Source organism: Panthera tigris, chromosome E3, assembly GCF_018350195.1.
Source record: "Panthera tigris isolate Pti1 chromosome E3, P.tigris_Pti1_mat1.1, whole genome shotgun sequence".
In the NCBI taxonomy this organism is placed as follows: Eukaryota; Metazoa; Chordata; class Mammalia; order Carnivora; family Felidae; genus Panthera; species Panthera tigris.
This window is the reverse complement of record NC_056675.1, coordinates 1833382-1849922: the sequence shown is the minus strand read 5'-3', so window position 1 is coordinate 1849922 and position 16541 is coordinate 1833382. Positions and strand designations below refer to the sequence as shown.

At 63.2% G+C, this 16541-nt stretch overlaps 1 protein-coding gene across 2 annotated transcripts in view; it reads left to right on the top strand.

Annotated features, from left to right (window-relative positions):
• Positions 1-450: 450 nt before the first annotated feature.
• Positions 451-16541, top strand: part of MAD1L1 (mitotic arrest deficient 1 like 1) — a 316953-nt gene continuing 300862 nt past the window's right edge. The window contains exons 1-9 of one of the 2 annotated variants that reach the window (XM_042971183.1): positions 451-549; positions 2644-2806; positions 5807-5947; positions 8215-8394; positions 10674-10798; positions 11620-11701; positions 12605-12735; positions 12884-12998; positions 14897-14958. In XM_042971183.1, coding sequence (XP_042827117.1) covers positions 2657-2806; positions 5807-5947; positions 8215-8394; positions 10674-10798; positions 11620-11701; positions 12605-12735; positions 12884-12998; positions 14897-14958 — 986 coding nt within the window. In that variant the 5' untranslated portion in view covers positions 451-549; positions 2644-2656. The remainder of the gene's footprint in view (positions 550-2643; positions 2807-5806; positions 5948-8214; positions 8395-10673; positions 10799-11619; positions 11702-12604; positions 12736-12883; positions 12999-14896; positions 14959-16541) is intronic. The other variant, XM_042971184.1, reaches the window with a different exon arrangement.

Sequence of the window (16541 nt, the reverse complement as noted above, 5' to 3'; positions counted from 1 at the left end):
TCCCGGGTGGGGTGGGAGCCTGGAGGACGAGGTTCAGGAGGGAGCGAGACCTGTGTTACTGGACGATGATCGCTGGCTATGGGAGCTCACAGGGCGCTGGGAGGGTAGCCTAGAAGCAGAGTATTTTGCCTTTCCAGTGGACCCTGTGGAAACTAAAAACATATTCAAGCTAATACCGTAACGAAATTTTGGGAGTTGTCAGAGCCAGCAAGTTTGTCCCGAAGAGGCCACCGTTGGGCCGTGCTATTCCACACAATACGGTGCGAGGCCACCGCCACAGCGGAGGCCCGTCCCGCGCGGGAAGACTGGCACCGCGACAGTCCCGCGGGCCGGCCTTTGGTGCGAGTCCTGCCAGGGCGGTGTCAAGGGAGCGGACCGCTCTGGGGAGCAGGCGGAGGTCCCCGGCCCCGCTGGTGCTCGGATTCCGGGATTTATGCCGGCCCTGCCCAGGTCTCGCGAGAGCGCGGCGGCACTTCTCGCGATACGCGGGCGCGGGCGCAGAGGAGGGAGATCTGAGCGGCGGCCGAGGCGAGCGGCGGGCTAGCTGAGGTGAGCGGCGGGGCGTCAGGGTCCCGGGTGGGCTTCGGGCGGGGTCGAGGAGCCAGGTTGGGCGCGGGTGGCGCCCCCTCTCCCTGCCCACTGGTCTCCTCCCTCCTGCCCCCCTCCCGCGCTCGGTCTTCGGAGCCCGGCCGGGGTGCTACCCGAAGCCGGGGTCTAGGGAGCGGGGGGCCGGGGTGCGAGCCGGGAGCGGGGGCCTCGGAGAGGGGTCGGCGTCGTCGGAGCGGGGGTCCTGGGAACGGGGATCGGGGTGAGAGCGGGGCCGAGGTCCTGGGAGCTGGCGTCCCCGGTGCCGGGGTGCGAGCCGGGACCGGGGTCCTCGGAGCTGGGGCTCGGGTGCGAGTCGGGACCGGGGTCCTCGGAGCCGAGGTGCTGGGAGCGGGAGCCGGGGTCTTAGGAGCTGGGGCTGAGGTGCGAACACGGGCCGGGGTCCGGACGGGGTCCCTGGCGGTGGCGTCTAGGGGCGGGGCTTACCCCCACCCAGCGTCTGGCTGGGAAGCTGCACCGGCCCGCGTGCTGTCACCCGCGCCTCTTCTAGCGGAGCGCGCTGCAGCCCCTGAACGCCCCGGAGGCCAGGGCGGGCGGGGGGCGACGCACGTGTGCCTGGAGTTTGCGCCGAAGGTCCCCCCGGGCGGTGTCCTGGCCGAGAAGGGCAGGTGACAGGCGGCGCGCAGCCTGGGGGTGTGGAGTCTGTGGGATAAAGGGGATGGAGTGGAGGCTGCCGCCTGATCGCCTGCCTCGTGTAGTGGCCCAGTTACAGGCAGTTGACAACGCGTGCGTTCCCTTGGTTCCAGTGCATCCCAGGCATCCGTTCTTGCACGGGACCTACCGGCTCAGTTTCTCCTGGGGGGATGGAGAGGATGGCGGGGCTGACCTTGGCAGACCTAAGGGTTTGCTTCCAGAGAAGAGCTCCGCTGTCTGCCGCCGCTGTCAGCACTGAGCGCTTGCCCTGCTCTTGTAGTCCCCTTTTCCCTCCCAGTGCGATTGAGAGTTGGCGAGGACAGCCGTGTTGTCCAGGGGCGGACACATGGCCTGCACAGGAGAAGGGCTCTGTGTGCAGAGGGCCAAGGTTCTCGTACAGGAAACTCACAACCAAACTAAGATTTCTCAGTCTCTTCCGCTGGGGTGTTGGCGGGGAGACGTTTTCAGTCTGGTACCTGGGGGAAGTCGCTGCGAGCCAGCCTGTTTCCCGAAGGGGACACGGTGGGCACCTGTAGCAGTCCACACCTGTGCCCGCTGGTGGATGGGGGGGCGGGCCGGCCGCGTGAAGCCACAGTCCCTTGCTCTCGGGGATGCGGCTCCTTGGTCTTGTTCACGCGTTGGCTCGTGGAGCACAAACTGGACCTGAGAGCCAGGCGGGCCTGGGATCCGGTCCATTCTGTAGCTTCTGAAGCCTCGCTTTCTCACGTCTCACACGTGTGCAAACACCTAGTTCGCCCGTTGTGAAGTCTGAGGTGTCCTGTGAGAAGTTCCAGGCCGGGTGAGGATCTGGCATGACTCACCCCTGCCTTCTGGAAACTTAGGACAGGCACTGTCATCCTCACGGCAGCTTTGCAAAGAGGCTTTCCTGGTCCTCAGTTTACAGATGAGGAAACCGAGGCTCGAGAAGGCTCAGTGCTCAGCGTCACGTACGTTTCTTTTTGGTCGAAACTAGCAATGCCTGTTAAGGTCATCGTTAGCGGTGATTACGGTTAGCGTCGCTGGGGTCGCCAGCCATCGCCACTGCGGCCTGCTTTGTTCCTCGTTCCCAGAGGCTGGGTCTTTTGTGTTGACGGGGCCATGTGCCGTGGGACTGCTGGGCATCTTTTTCTGGGAGCCGTCTGTCCGTCGCTGGTGTGCAGGTCAGCACCGTGACAGCGGCTCAGCGGCGTGGTCTTCTGACGCCTCTGTTTCTTCTCTGGTCAAGTGGCAGTGTGGGCTCCCGCTTGGCCCTGGAAATGTGGTTATGGGCTCGGGAGTGCTGTGAGCACTGTGAGCGTCGGGAGGGCGGGGCTGCCCAGAGGCGCCCCCCCCCCTCCCCCTGGCGCTGGTGCAGCTAATGGTGCCTGCAGACGCTCACCGTGGGCCCTCCCTGTCTTCCTGCAGGAGCCAGGTGGCCATGGACGACCTGGGGGAGAACACCACAGTGCTGTCCACCCTGAGGTCTTTGAACAACTTCATTTCTCAGCGGGTGGAGGCAGGATCTGGACTGGATGCTCCCACCTCCGCCCAGGGCTCTCTGCAGATGCAGTACCAGGAGAGCATGCAGGTGAGCGCCCCCGGCGGGAGGGGCTCCAGGTGGGAAGACACACGCCTTAGGTGGGGCCTGTGCCGGGGAGCACCCAGGTCCCCGGTCCCCGGGTCGGGAAGGGTCTCCAAGAAAGAGAAAGATTGGGTGTGCCCTGGTCTCAGACCACTGTGGGGGGTGGGGGTGGGGGGCGTTTGCAGATCTTGGCTTCACTCTGCCGTGATGTGGCTTTTACAGTTTTGTGATAAAAAAGTCCTATTTCCTTTATTTCACTTCCTTGCGACACTGACCGTACACCGTGATAAAGGGGTCAGATCTTCTGGAGGACTTGAGGTTCCACAGAGTTGTGGGGTCAGTCTCACGGGGGCAGGGATCACTGGGCCCTCACCAGCAGGGGGTGGCGTCTGCGCCTGGCCCCCGCCCCTCTGCACTGCCGGCGTCCAGCAGCTCCCCTGTGCTGTGCGGCCTGAGCCATCCCAGGGAAACGGCCCCTGATGGAGCCCGGGAGCCCCAGGGAGGCCCAGGCAGCATCTGGTCAAACACATGCTGGTGTGTTTGTGTGCATTCGTTTGCTGAGTAATTGAACGATTTCTGTTTGTTTGTGGGCTGAGTTGCTGCTCACTGCCATTTTTTGGCAAGGACCGGTTTTCATTCTGAAATTGAATCTTTTACATTTGTTTTTGGCGTTAAAGCATTTTTTGGAAACGCTGGTGGCAATTGTGCTTTTTGTTTGTTTGAGTCTTGCTCACTGGCAAAATAAGAAGTTAGCAGCTTTGGTCTATACAAGTGTTACGGTTTTGTTGATGCAAATGTCTGGCAACTTTTGGCCAACCTGTCGGAACTATAGAATCTAGAAATTCAGAGGCCAGCCTTTCAGTAAGCTAGTGCTGTGGAGGGCTTCCTCAGTCTGCGGGACCCCGTAGGCGGGTGCCGTGGCCAGAGCGAGCTGGTTAGAGTGTTGCGGCCGTAGGCTGCCCGGGCCCTGACCTGGTCCTGAGCTGGCCCGGGACATCCGTCAGTGGTTTTCTGCCCTACCAAGCTGCCCCCTGATGGCAGATGAGGGAACTGAGAACCTACAGGTCTGGGGGGAGCCTGGAAATCAGTGCTTTGACTACCATTCCGGGCCCCCTGCCCTTTTTTTAAGCCTCTTGTTTCCGTGGGAAAGTGTTTACAGTCGCTCTGCTACATGTCAGTGTTGGTTTCGACATAAACATGTCTCAGTTAGTTTCCTTCACATGCAGTCGATGTTTCAGGAAGATGTGTCCATGGGTCTGTTTCTCTGGGACTCCTGGTCCCTGTGCAGTGGTGCCCACGGGAGCTGGGAGCCCTAGCTGCAGGCACAGAGTGAGGCTGGGAAGGCCAGTGAGTCTGACGGGAGGTGCACTTCGGAACTCCCCCGCTTGAACGGGTGGGGGTGGAAGTGAGAGAAAGTGTCAGAGGAGTGAAGTGTGGACTTGAGCCCCGAGAGACGGTGGGTGGGGGGGTGGGTAGAGAAGATACCTTTCCCCTAGCCTGGGATTTCTCATCCGTGGTACGGCTGACGTTTTGGGGTGGGTGGTTCTTTGTTCTGCAGGACAGGCTTGCGCCTTGCGGGGTGTTGAGCGACATCCCTGGCCTCTGCCCGCGGGGTGCCGGTAGCGAACACGTACCGCTTGCCCGTCTTTTGACGGTTCTCCAGACGTTGCCAAGCATCCCTGGTGGAACTGGGAACCGCTCGCCGTAACGCTTCAGTGTGCACATGAATACCTGATATGTTTAAGAGGAAAGTTCTGATTTGGCATCTGTGGGGCGCAGCCTGAGATTCTGCGTTTCTTTCTCGTGCTCTGGAGCTGCTGTGCTACCAGGCATTCTTGGAGTGGTCAGGCTCTAGTCCACGTGAGCCAGAGACCCTGACAGTCAGTGGGTCTGCGAAACTGACGTGTCCTCCGAGGCCCTTCAAGGCTTGACCTCACCTTTATGTGCCTACCCTCTGTGGTGGGTGTACTTGTAAGACGGCTCCCGAATTCCCGGCCCCAGGTGGGCCACACTTTCTCCCACTTAAACGCTAGGTATTGTGGCGGCGGGATTTTGCCAACACAATTAAGAACTTCAGTCAGTTGACCTTATGATGCTGGGCCTGACTTACTCAGATGAGCCTTTTAAACCTAGGTCACTAGATCAGATCGAGAAGTCAGAGACAGAGCAGGAGAGGGATTCCACATATGGGGGATTCTCCTTTGTTGGCTTTGGAGGTGGCCAGGGGCCACGTGGCAGGGAATGTGGGTGGTCTCCAGGGGCTGACAGCAGCCCGGGGCTGATAGCAAGGAAACGGGACCTCGGTCCTCCAGCCATGTGAGTGTGGGAGAGGATCTCATGGTCCAGATGAGGTTGGAGCGTGGCCACTGGGTGTTGATTTTAGCCTGTGACAGCCTGATCGCACGACCTGGCCTTCTGCCCACAGAGACTGACGGTGGCTAACGTGGGGTTTTAGCTGCTAAGTTTGTTGTGAGTTGCTGCACAGCAGTAGGAAACTAATATGCTCTTTTCTCTAAAACAAGCATACACACTGCCTTGTTAAAACATATCATTCTTGGGCACCTGGGGGGCTCAGTCGGTTGAACATCCGACTTCGGTTCAGGTCACGATCTCACGGTCCGTGGGTTCCAGCCCCACGTCGGGCTCTGTGCTGACAGCTCGGAGCGTGGAGCCTGCTTCGGATTCTGTCTCCCTCTCTCTGTGCCCCTCCCCTGCTCACGCTCTGTCTCTCTCTCTCTCTTTCTCTCTCTCCCTCAAAAAGAAATAAATGCTAAAAGAAATGGAAAAAAAAAAAAATAGGTCCTTCTCTTCCTGTTATTGTCTCCCCTCTGTTCACTGGCTCCGTGTACCCGTTTTCCAACAAAAGACCGGGCATCCGTCCTTCTCCCCCGAGGCCGAGTACGGGCCCTGCTGGGAGCAGGTGTCAGCGTGCGAGTGTCAGGCGAGCCCCCAGCGGTTCGGCACGGCTGCTGAGGGTTCTCTCTCCCTGGGGTGTGACCTGCTCAGCTGGAGGAGCGAGCCGAGCGGATCCGCTCCCAGTCCCAGGTCGTCCAGGTGGAGTGGGAGAAGACGCAGATGGAGCTGAGCCACAAGAGAGCGCGAGTGGAGCTGGAGCGGGCGGCCAGCACCAGCGCCAGGCGCTACGAGGTGGGTGCGAGCGGGCGGCCGGGCCCGGCGTAGGGCGCCGTGCACGGTGCCTGCTGGGCCGCCGGGCGGGTGACCCTCCCGGCTGGGAGCCAAGCTGTTCTCCCTCCTGAGGCCACAGAGTGACTGTGCTCGACGTCCTTGAGGGGGCAGCGCACGGGGGGAGGACTGCCTGCCGTCTGCCTGGCGAGGTGCCGGTGGGCGTTCCTCTCTGCGGGGCTGCCCGTTCTCCCCACCCCTGCCAAGAATTGGGGTGTAAATCCAGCAGAAAGACCAGGTGCCACGGGGCGACAGGCTTGGAAAGTCACTGGGTTGCATGGAGGTCTCAGGTCCAGGCTGGACCAGTCTTGCTCACGTGGTTACAGGGCCCAGAGCAGAGACCTCCAGGGGCGCCTCGGTGGCTGATTCGGTTAAGCGCCGACTTCCGCTCGGGCCGTGATCTCACGGTTCGTGGGTTCGGGCCCCGCGTCGGGCTCTGTGCTGACAGTTCGGAGCCTGGAGCCTGCTTCAGATTCTCTGTCTCCCTCTCTCTCTGCCCCCCGCTCGCACTCTGTGTGTGTGTCTCTCTCTCTCTCTCTAAAAAATAAATTAAAAATTAAAAGAAAAAAAAAAAAAGACCTCCAGCCTGGGGGTACTTCCTGTTGTCCCCGGCTTACCCAGGGCAGGCTGGGAAAGCGTGTCACCTAGAGAAGGTGCTAGGTTTTTACTTAGGGCCTGAATCCCTTGCTTCCTTTGCTTTGATCAACAGCACTTCACCAGGGTTTTTTAATAAGTGCTGATGATTTGTGGAAATGCTGCCAGACTCCAGCAAAGCATTGGACCGGAAAGTCTCTGACCTGCCCACGCTTTCCCAGGGGTGGATGTCTGGCCCCGTTCTTGCCTTACGTAGCATATCTGCATGCTTTCCTAGTCCTGTAAAAATAGCTGATGTCTTCGAGGGCGTGATGCTAATCTGATGTGTTCGACCTGGTACGCAGGCTTCTGGCCACGGTGTGCCGCGTGGGCCCAGTAGCCCGGAAACACGGGCTGCGAGTGGGTGCCGTGGCCTTGGCATAGTCCTGGTGCCGCTCTGAGGGGGTCTCTCTCTTAACGTGTGGTGTTAGCTGCTGCTCAGGGTCGTCCTGGGAGGGACAGGGGAAGGCCGTGGTAACGAAGTGCCTTATTAGGGGTGTGGAGGTGGCACCAGGGGCCCCGAGATGGTAGGAATTGTGGTGTTGGTGTTACCGCCTGGCTCTCAGGCAGAAGGCACGGGGTGTGCAGCTCCTGGAATTTTCCTGGGCCGTCAGTCTGTCAAGCACAGGGTCTGTCCTGGCCGCTCTGGGTCTCCAGGGTCCAGCACGGGCTGTGGCACCTTACAGGTGCTTAGGATATGTTGGAATGGGTGGGGCATCGTGGCAGGGTCGGTGGAAGTTTTGTCTTGGGGAAGTCCAAGGATGCCGGCTGCGCTTAACCCCGGGCCCTCGCTGAGCGTGGCCTCTCTCTCTGAGAGGCCTCTCCCTTCCCACCCGCAGATGCGGCTGCGTGGGACCTGGACCGCCTGAGCGAGCGGCTCTCACGTGGTTTCTTTGTCTGGGACACGTGTCGTGGGTTTTCAGGGATGCCAGTTTGGCAGTGGGTGGGACCCTGGAGCCTCTAGATGGTGAGACTCCGGTTGGTGTCTGAGGTCTGGGGACCTGCACGGACCGCCCTGTGTGCACTTGGGACTGGCAGCCCGAACAGAGATGCCGCACCCTGCTCTGTGGCGTGCTTCCGTGGCAGAAGGGTCCCCTGGCTGTTCGGAGGCCACGCTTGTAGCTCCTTATTCCCGTGTGTCCCTTGACCAGGCTGTGTCCCCACTTTCGTGTTGCTCCCCCGTGGTGCTGGGCTGGAGAGCCCTGGGGTGAGCACTTGCCTTGGGGGTGCCGGCGGACCTTGCGGGGGGCTTGCGCGGCTCCCCTTCCTGGGGAGCGCTCAGAGGCCAGCAGCATTAGGTGCCCGCTTTGTGGTCCCTTCCTTTCTGGGGCTGAAGGTAAGCTCCCCGTGGCCGACCGTTGGCTCTCGGGACCCCCCCCCCCCCCCCCCCCCCCCCCCCGGGGCCATCAGAGCGAGGGAGTCTTGGTCCTGCGGCTGCCTTCCCGGCATAAGACGCGTGGCGGGGGTGAAGGGCTGCGGGAGGTGATGTGCGCCGCGGGAGCGGGGTGTGCGGCATGGCCGCGCCTGTCCCCGGGGAGGGTGGGCTGGGCCGCCCCGCCCCCGCTCACTGTCCCCGCTTTCTGTCCCCGCTCTGGCAGCGCGAGGTGGACCGCAACCAGGAGCTCCTGACGCGCATCCGGCAGCTGCAGGAGCGCGAGGCCGAGGCGGAGGAGAGGATGAAGGAGCAGCTGGAGCGCCACAGGCGGTGCCGGCAGAGCCTGGACGCCGCCGGCCAGAAGCTTCGGGAGAAGGAGGACGGCCTGGCCGCGGCCGGCGAGGTGAGGGCCCGCCCCGGGGCGGCCGCGTCCTGCGGGGCCGGTCTCCTCAGAGTCCCCTTCCCGCTCCTGCGCCGATGGTTTCTGCGTCGTCCGTCGTAATCCGGATACAGATCCTCATTTCCACTCGTGGTTTTCAGTTAATGAGTCAAACGTTGTCTTAGTCTCTGTCATTAGGACTTTTAATGGTCGACTGGCCCGTGTTTTGTCACGAAAAAAACTGTTTTACGTGCGTGCGTCCTGGTATGAGTACGTACGGGATACGAACGCGGCAGGTGGCGTGTACTTTCTGTTTCTACTGAGTTGCTCACTCAGGCGCGTTCCTAGGAGTGGGGTTTGAGGTCGCTGGCTTCTGCTGCCAGTTGCCGTGTTGTCCTGACAGCATTGTTGAGGGTTCTGGTTTCCCTGTAGCCTTTCCTGTCGTGGATCTTCTGGAAGTCTTCTGGAAATACCTAGATACCTTTTTTTGTCTCTTCCGGAGACGTGAGTGGTGCTTCTGGATTTGCATGTCTTTGATTAGTAGGTCTGTTAGCATCTGAGAGCGCCTTTGAAGCCAGAGCACATCCGAGCCCTGCTCCTTATTCCCTCGACCCGTTGAAGGTTGTATAAATTTCAGAAGCAGAGCCCAGACGCTGATGCTGGTGGAGACGGGGCTCTCCTGACCTTCCCTGTCCCTTTGCGGTGTTGCTGCGGCTCGCGGGCGCCGGGAGGAAGGAGATGAAGCGCTGCCGGGGGAGGAGCGGGGGCGCGGGATCGTTGGTATTCTGTCTCTGCGTGCGTCTCCACTTGATAGATCTCGGGAAGCGGCAGGTTATTTTTGCCTTGGCGACGCTGGGGAGTATGTTAACGTTGTTCCTACATCTGTCTTCTGATGTGGATGCTGGCAGGAGCGGAGCCGTGATCGGCTCAAGACAAGTCCCCGTGTCGCCCTTGGCGTGCTTGCCCGAGCTGTGTCCTGGGGCCTGCGTGCTCCCCGGGGCCTGCGTGCGGGAGGCTGGTGTGCGGCCCACGGGGGCGGGGGACAGAGCCGGATGGGGGGGGGAGGCTACCGCCACGGAAGTGGGAAAGGTCTCGGCCAGTCAGGAAGGAGGACGCTGAATTTTGTTTGTTACTTTTTACTTCCTTGGAGAAAGCCCTCCCTGGTGACCGAGGCTGTCGCTGTTCCCGCACCGCGCTCTCTTACGGGGTGCCTGGTTCGAGAAGTCCGTCAGCAGGGAGTCCTCTTGCTGCCGGCCCGGCCTCCATGCAGCGGCGTCCTGCGTGCGGCCAGCCATCTGTCCCGTATCCAGCGCAGCACCGGGTGTGTGGTGTGCGTGTTTGGAGTTCGGGAAGACTTCTCGAAGGCTGTCTTCTTAGATCAGTGTATTTTAGTACCTTCGTTTTTCTTGGGTTCCCAGGCTGGCAGGCGCCATCGTAACAGAGCAGACCATGCAGATGGCCGGAGTGTGGGACGTGGATGGCCTGTGTCAGTGCCCCTGGGCCCCCACAAACATGGGTCCTGGGCAGGGGTGGGCCTCCTCGCTGGTGCGGGTCCTCGGTTCTCATCCTCCGCTCCAGGAGGCTAATTTACAGGGACGCCTCTGAGCTGGCTTCCCTGGGACAGCCACAGAAGGAGAGCGGTCAGCAGATGGTCACTAGAGGTCACCGGGTGAGGGTGTGGTCTGACGGCCGGGCAGAAGTTCTGCCCCTGAAAGTCCCAAGGCCCTGCTTTCGCCAGCCTCCCCAGCCTCCCCAGCCTCCGCTCTCCTTTCTCCCTGTTTCTGGATGAGGGCACGGGGTCTGCACGGTCTTCCCGCAGCTCCTCCGTTCTGTGGGGCTCCTGTAGCCTTCTGAGGATGGCCTCAGTCCCCGTTTCCGACCTGTTGGCAGGGACTTGGCTGTGGTTCACAGGGAGTGTTTCAGCTGGGATGATGGCATGGTGGGGGTTCATCTCGGATGGAGACACCGGGGCAGGCGTGGAGGGAGAGCCATGCAAGCACGCTAGGAACGAGCGAGGGTCCTGAGTGGCAGATGTCACCCGGCCCGGGCGGTCTCGGGAGCAGCCCGTCACCACGACCCGGTCTCTTCCCATTTGCTTGAGGGAAATGCGAGGCAGGCCGCGTAGCCAGGGATGGGGTGAGGGGTGGCATGCCCTCCCAGGTTGTGTCCCTGCCCTCAGGAGGGGGATGGGAGGGGCAGGCTCTCGTGGGGGCATTTGTCCCGCCGCCGGCCGCGGGGTGGGCGGCTCGCCTCTGTGCGCCCGCAGCCGCTCAGCTGCTCTGGGCCGCCCGCTCTGCTCTCAGACCATCAGCACGCTGAAGGGGAAGGTCTCGGAGCTGCAGTGGAGCGTGATGAACCAGGAGATGCAGGTGAAGAGCCTGGAGTCTGAGAAGCAGGAGCTCCAGGAGCAGCTGGCCTTGCAGCGCAAGTGAGCGGGGGGGGGGGGGGGGGGGGGGGGGGGGGGGGGGCGTGCAGGGGGCGGGGCTCTGCGCCTTCGCTGGGCGTGGTGCGGGCAGGCCTGCTGGGGCCTGGGCTGAGTTTCGGGTCTGGTTGTTAACTGTGTGGAAGAACAGGAGGACCCGGGCTCCTTTTGTGCCCTCTGTGGTCTGAGCACCCAGCAACCAGGCGTGCTGCCTGTGCCAAGCCCCAAGAACCTCCGGGGGCCCTTCTGGTCTGTCCTCCCCGTCCACAGGCTGTTGGGGGCAGACACAGGGGCCACTGAAGCTGGCCACTAAGTGTTTTATGTATTCTGAGAACAATAGCGGAGAGTGGTAGTTTCTCCCCTCGCAGAGAGCTTCCCTTTAAAGGCCATGTAGGGCGCCCCGGGGTGGTGGGTGGGGTGGACGGGAGAGGACTTCCAAGTGGAGGCAGCTCTCTGAGCAGGACAGAAGTCTGCGAGGTGAGAAGGCTGAGTTCTCTCCCTGGGAGCTAGGCCTTTGCCTTCGCAGATGCTGTCCTAGGAGGGCTCTGGACGCTCCTGGGCAGCGTTGGGGGGGTGTGGGGGGGCCAGTCCCTGGTGGGTCCTCGGCTGTGGCTGTACCAGGGCCGGTGGCAGGCTGGGCAGGGCCCTGCACGTGGTGTGGACTTCGCCACCCACCCTGACCCGAGGGTACGGGCCACAGTGCCCTGGGAGGGGGGAGGGGGTGGAGTATGTTTGTGAGGGTCCACCCTGGAGAGCCTCCGGGGTGAGGACAGCCGCTGGTTTCACACACCCCTGTTTCTGCACGTCATGTGCCTTTCTCCGGACAGGAAATGTCAGGAGGCTAACGAGAAGGTCCAGGAGCTCCAGGCCCGCCAGGAAGCGAGGGCTGACCAAGAGCAGAGGATCAGGGTGAGTGACTCCGTCTCAGACACGGGCCGTGTCGGGGGGCTCTTCCCCTCCTGCCTCCTCGGTGGGGGTGTGCTTAGGGCGCCTGGGGACGGTGAGCTGCCCGCGCCCTGGTACCGCTGACACCGCTGCCTGTCTGTGCGTGGCGCGCCCGCGCTTGGTGCTGGGGATGCCGCACGAGCGAGAGGAGCGAGCGGCTGGGCGTCCGGAGGTGGGGGCCCTGCCTGCGGAGGAACTTGGGGCTCCGGACCCCAGCCCGAGTGACCTGGGCTCCTCCCGGCCCCTCCCCAGCCGGCTCCCCCGTTGGGCCTCCGGCTCCCTCTGCTGTTCCAGGTGTTGTTTTCGGGTACGTCACCTCCGCCCTGGTCCCCCCCCCCCCCCCTCCCCACCGGTCAACCTCCCCGGATTCGCTCGCCTTCACGGCCTGTGTCTGCCCTTCCACCAGAGCGCAAGTGCAGAGGCCTCCCGTGTGTCCTGCGTCACCCTGTCCCCGCTGCATGACCCCGTATCTGCCACAGAGCTGGGCCCAGTAAACATTTGTTGACTGACCGACCGAGCCTGTTGGGGGACCTGCCGCTGCTGGGTGCCGGTCGTCCTCAGGGTGTCTCGGAACTGGAGATCTTAGAGGAGAGGCTTTGTCCCGTGGAAGAGACTCGCCTGTCACTTGGGTGCTCGTGTGGCAGGAGTGGGTCTAGCGTGGGGGGACGGTGTGTGTGTTTCTCCGAGGCGTCTCTTCGGGGCACCGTTGCCGCATGCCCCGGGGCAGACCTGCGCTAGGGTCCTGCCCCCGAGCGGGCACGACTGCCCTGGAAGTGAGTGCCGAGGACGTGGCACAGAGGCACACCTCGAGGGCGAGCCGGGGCCGTGGAGGTCGACTCTGTCCTGTCTGTCCCCGGCCTCACTCAGGATTTGGAGCAGAAGCTGTCCCTGCAGGAGCAGGATGCTGCGGTCGTGAAGAACATGAAGTCGGAGTTGGTGCGGCTGCCCAAGATGGAGCGGGAGCTGAAGCAGCTGCGGGAGGAGAGCGCCTGCCTGCGGTGAGGCGGGGTGGGCGGCGGGCGGCAGCAGCGGTGCGGGCGGCGGGGCAGAGGGGCGGGGGGGGGGGGGGGCTGCACTCCTTGTCCCGGCTCCTTCTCCTGCCTGTGCGTGGCGGCGCTTTGAGGGATGCGGTGTCCGGCCCCCCAGGGAGATGCGAGAGACCAACGGGCTGCTCAGGGAGGAGCTGGAGGGCCTGCGGCGGCGGCTGGGGCGCCAGGAGAAGATGCAGGAAAGCCTGGCGGTCCTGGAGCTGGAGAAGGAGGTGAGGCCGGGGGCGTGCTGCGGGTGGGGGACCCCGGGTGTTTCGGGCCCGCCTTGCGCTTGCCCGCCTGAGACGTGGAAGCTGCCGGGCCGGTGCCGTGGGCGGAGCAGCGGCCCCGGAGCCGCCTGGCCGCACGTGTGGGTGCCGGCGAGCTGGCCCGCGGTGGGGAGACTCCACCGGGAGCCAGCGGGCCCCCGGTCGCGGATCGTTGTGCAGGCGGGGGGCCGAGGCGGGTGTCCTGTGGGGAGGACCCGGCCCCCTGCCGTGGGGGCGTCGAGGTGGAGGAGGGTGAGCGCTTCCAGAAGCCGGAGAGAGGGCCAGGAGTGGGTTCTTCCTGAGAGCCTCCAGGAGGAGCTGTGAGAGCGCGTGCTCTGTTCTCAGCCCCCCGGAAGAAATTGGAAAACTGGTACAGATAGGGGACGTGGTGCGGGGCGCCTGACACAGACCGGCTCCCACCCGCAGATGGCACGGACGCCCGGCTCCGTTTCCTCTCCTGTGTCTGCTGTTGGGACGCATGCTGGCGTTTGTGGGACGTGCTCGTAGAGCTGGTGCGAGGGCGCGGTGCCGAAAGCATCCCGTGGGCGCTTCTCCCGTGGGCGCTTCTCCCGTGGGCGCTCCGGGGGGCGCGGGAGCCTGTCTCGCCCGGTGCGCACACGTTACACTAGCGCTCAGCCTCCTGGTCTCTGTCCCCCGGTCTCGCTGTCCTTCTGCACGGCCCCCCCCCCCCCCAGGTCGTTCCCTGCCGCCTCACCTATGAGCCGTGCAGCCCTGCGTCGTTTCCTGGGTGGTGGCAACGTGCTGGCAGCTGTCCCGCAGTTGGTCACAGCGGAGGCCTGTGGCCTCACGGGGTGGGAGCCGAGCTCCTCGCAGGTGCTGGCTGACGTGTGAGCTTGGCCCGCAGACGCAGCCCCAGACGGAGTGTTTCCTCTGGACAGTTGTGACACCGGTTAAGGCTTTGTCTCTCGAGTCACACTGCCTCTGGGACATCCTGCCATGGATGCTCGCTGGCTCTGTGGCCCCGGGCAAGTTGCTTAACCTCTCCGTGCACCTGTGTATCGAGGAGCATCAGAGTGTGCCTTGCAGGGCTGTGGGGGCTCCGTGAATTCACGGCGAGTACTTCCCCAGGGCCTGGCGTCGGTAGGTGGTCGCTAAGCATCGGCTCTGTGCCCAGCTCTGTTACCCGGCCCATGCCCTCACGTGGTAGGGGCCACTCGAGGGACCGAGGGAGTGCGGTGATGCCAGGACCGTGCTTGGCCCGGGCGACGGGCACGGGAGGCCGGACGAAGGCACGCGCTTCTTGCCCTCAGGTGGTTCCGTTCCAGAAGGGGAGGGAGACTGACCTGGAATGCAGGTCCGCGTGAAGCAGCGTGAGGAACGCAGGGTCAGGCAGCCCTGCGCGTGGCGCCAGGTGGGGGACGTCCCCACCTTCTCCCGTTCTCCCTGTGGGGCCACGTCCACTGTGGACACTTGGGCGCTAGGGCTGAGTGCATCTGCCCTGGGGCCCGGCGTCCCGTGGAACCCCTGGACCGGGGGAGGGGCGAGGGGTCTTGTGGCTTCAGCGCCCGGTCTGCCTCGGGGCCGCTCGGCCTGCTTCTTCCTGAGTCTGCGGGGCCGGCCGCAAAGAGGCGCACTCGTAGTTGGGCGGGAGCTGTCTGCTCCGGAGTGGATTCCATGCCCCGAGGCGTTCGGCTGAGATGAGGGCAGGCTCTTCTGAGGGGTCAGGGAGACTTAACCTCCTCCTTGTCGCCGACAGCTCCGCATGAGGCTGGGTGGTCTGGGGACCGACGTGGGGTTGTGTGAAGAAGGGCGGCGGGTCGCTCGCCGCGGAGGCCTTGGCAGGGGTGGGGGAAGATGCTGGGGTCGTGGCACCCTCAGCGTTCGCCTCCTTGTCTTTGCAGAAGCTGCTGGCAAAGCTGCAGAGCTGGGAGCGTCTGGAACAGACCACGGGCTTGAACATCAGGTAGGCGGAGGGCGCCCCCGGCGGTGAGGTCCTGCCTCCCCTGGGCCCCCGGCGGCTGGAGCCCCTGGCAGAAGCCCTGCTGGAGGCCGCCTGGCGGCTTGTGCAACCGCCTGTTGGGTTTGACGCGGCACTTTGCTGACAGGAGGGAAATGCAACTAGGGGACTGTCCCTGCCCAAGTCTTAACGTTCTCCTTTAAGGTCGGTGGTGGCGTGGTGGCAGGCGTTTGACCGTACTGCAGCCGTGGCTTCTGTTAAAGGACCTTTGCCTATACTGAGGGAGCGATTGCTTTTTGGGGGCGAGCCATTCCCCTTAGGCAGATGGAAGACGGGGAGATGGACTGAGTTGTCAGGGGTGAGAAGGGAGCATCGTTGTCCCGTCAGGACCCCGCGGCGTGCCAGCAGGGGAGCGGCAGGATGCAGAGGGGCAGCGGTGGGGGCAGCTGGGCGGTGAGCTGGCACCTTGTCCTCTGATGGCCCGGACGGCCTGGGGGGGCACCTTTCCACTGCTCCCTGCCGCCCGTCCTGGGGGCTACTGCCCCTTGTTCTCCAGCATCGCTGCCTGTCCCTCGGTTCCCGGGACTTTGGGCCCCCCTGTGGATAGACTCCTCCCAACAGCTCTGTCCTCGTCTGGTTGTTCTGTTCTGGGCGAGGGCTGGTGGGAGACCAATCGTCCCTGTTCGTCTGGAGCTGTGGTGTTTCAGGAGCCTCTTGTTTTGTCAGCTTGTGCGACTTTAAGACTGTAGCTCCCTGTTGTCTTTCCTGCCGCTCTTGGAAACCGGGCCAAGATTGAGAGCCTTCTTTAAAGAACTGTCCCGTAATTACACTGTCCGAGGGCTGGTTCTGGAACCTGCCGTGGTTTCCATCAGCGTTACTGACTTCGGTGTCTGTCCCTTGTAAATGCCTCCTCGTCGTCTCTTTGCCCTGCTGAGTCCCAGAGGACAGACGAGGCTGCTGTTCCTTCCTGAGCTGCACCCGCCGCCAGACTCGTGGAGGGCTGACCCGGTGGTGCCTCACCTACTCTCTGGGCTTAGTAACTCACCAGAACGCTTCCCTCCTGCACCTAGGGAGGCTCGTCAGAAGAGAAACCTCTGTGACTTCTTTCTCTTGTGGGAGATCAGAGGCCCACTCGTGCCCGATCAGACCAGCTGGCGGAATGTCTGAACGCCCAGCATGTGCCACAAAGCCCTCGACATCAGTCAATCCTGGGGCTGGTGCACAGCTGGCGGTCGCCTCTGGCCGGGGCGGAAAGTGTGGTTCCTCCTCTGGCCCTTTGGTCTCGCTTCCAAATCGGAGGGCCTCCCTGAGTGTGGCTGGCACGCAGGGGGGGATGTGGGGGGGCCTGCAGAGGTCTGCGGGCAGACCGCCAGCTGGGGTGCTGCTTCTGCCTGATCACGCACCTGTGTGTGTGTGTGTCATGTGTTCACTCGGTGGCCGGGCCCTGGAGAGGCAGAGGAGGGGGGTGGTCGAGGGCTCTCAGAGGTGGGGGCTGCTTGGGGCGGGCGGGAGGGAGAGGAGGGTGTGAGTCTGTCCCTGGCGTCTCTGCCCTCCCCTGGCTCGTGGGCCCCTCGCCAATCTGTGCCTGG